Source organism: Gregarina niphandrodes (genome assembly GCF_000223845.1).
Source record: "Gregarina niphandrodes unplaced genomic scaffold scaffold00022, whole genome shotgun sequence".
In the NCBI taxonomy this organism is placed as follows: Eukaryota; Apicomplexa; class Conoidasida; order Eugregarinorida; family Gregarinidae; genus Gregarina; species Gregarina niphandrodes.
Genome location: NW_011645791.1, coordinates 1,431 through 3,205, shown reverse-complemented (window position 1 = coordinate 3,205; position 1,775 = coordinate 1,431). Strand labels below are relative to the sequence as shown.

Genomic DNA, 1,775 nt, shown 5'->3' with positions numbered 1-1,775 from the left:
AAGCCAGAACCATCTTGCAACCAAGCCATCTCAACCTGTAACGCACACGATTCACCAACCAACGATACATCCAACGACGAAGCAACCATGGAGGCAGCAACGATCAATTTGGAACAACTCCCATCACCGTAATCTTCTCACAATATTAACTTCAAAATCTATTCAAGGTGACCGGGCGTCTCGTCTTAGCATCAGGTCGTCGTTGAGTTGTCCATAAACATTCTTATCTCTCATGACATAACTACTTTGGCTGCATCGCACTTTTTCTCAATGCCTCGTTCTCATTAAAAATCCCACACCCTCGATGTACCCCCAACTGTTCTTACTCTCCCTAGGTATGTTTCAAAACATTCCATCCATCCATCCATCCATCCATCCATTCCGACCTTTTCAGTGGTCTTGCAAAGCTTTCCGAGTGTTGGCTATACGTCACAACGTCGCCACCCGTGGCACGGAACTTTAACGGTGTGGCCGTCGGCGATGTTGACTACAAGGTATGGAGGGCGATCCAGCTCGCCCAAGTCTTCGTACAACTCACCCAAGTCTTCGTGCAGCTCGCCCAAGTCTTCGTGCAGCTCACCCAAGTCTTGGTGTAGCTCGCCCAAGTCTTCGTACAGCTCGCCAAAGTCTTCATCTCCGTTTTCGGGACTTGGCTCCCAGTGGTCAGAACGGGATTTTGGCCTTGCGACAAACATCCCCAGACTCGTGGCCAACCCTCCCGGCATTTCAGCATCAGATACCGCACCGCATTGCACGCATGGCTCAGTAGTGTCTTCGATCCAATAATCTGCCGATTCAGACCCCCACCATAAGGAAGATTCCACCCCCCTAATTCCATCAAAGCGGAAAGCAGATTTCATTCTAGCTTCCACTTCCTCCAAATGTCTCCTTCTCGTATTCCCAGCCCGCATAACTTTCCATCCAGGGCCATTCCATGCTCCGAACAGAAAACGGTCCAGCTTCTTTGCGAACTGAAATAGATACTGTATTTCCCCTTCGAACTCCACTTCAAGAATTTGTGTTAGAGCACGATCATCATCATTCGATATTCCAGCATTTCTACCTCGCATAAGACAGAATGGAAGAAGGTCAAACATTCCATGCATTCTAGCATAGTTGTTACTGGTCCTCTCATAACAGGCCCTTGAGTCGTCATCCATGTCTTCGGAAATATTACGAGGCATGACCAGAGTTCTATCAGCGTTGGTTGAAACGCGATACGTTTCCGAAACCATACCAGCACGAATCAAGTCGAATATCTCCGGTCTCGAACTTCGAACAAGCAAGGTGTTCGAACTCGTCTTCACATGAACCATGCTGAGAAACCCCCAGGTCACCCACTGTGTTTCTCTCCGATTGCTTTTCGGCCCCAACATTTTTTTACTGAATATAAATAATGTTCCCGGCCATTCGCGGCGGGAAGTTCGTGCGTGTTGGGGGTTCATGCCGGTAGTGTTGAATTGATTAAAAACGATGTCCCCGTGTTTGTTACACACACACATGTGTTTGTATCTCATGCTCGATGTCTGCCATGTTCCTAAGTCGGGAAGGCGTACGAAAGGCCTCCAGCTCTCTGCGGCTCAACATTAAATGATGTCCGGTTTACGGGTTATCTTCCCCGGAATGTTGAGTCGCTGGAGCTAACTTGTGTGATCGACGGCGATGGTCGTATCTGTAGAGAAGTTCCCACAAGTTTTTTTGATGTTCATCCATAGGCTCAGTGAATTTGAGCAAGACACTAAGTGGCTTGTCAATCTGGGGTCCGGGATACCATA

The 1,775-nt window shown here is 48.2% G+C and overlaps 1 protein-coding gene across 1 annotated transcript; it reads right to left on the bottom strand.

The window, feature by feature from the left end:
• Positions 1 to 422: 422 nt before the first annotated feature.
• GNI_102310 (hypothetical protein) lies at positions 423 to 1,517 on the bottom strand (the record flags this gene model as incomplete). Its single annotated transcript, XM_011132910.1, has 1 exon — positions 423 to 1,517. One exon carries the CDS (start codon positions 1,515 to 1,517, stop codon positions 423 to 425), a length of 1,095 nt encoding a protein of 364 aa, XP_011131212.1.
• Between the last annotated feature and the right edge of the window lie 258 nt (positions 1,518 to 1,775).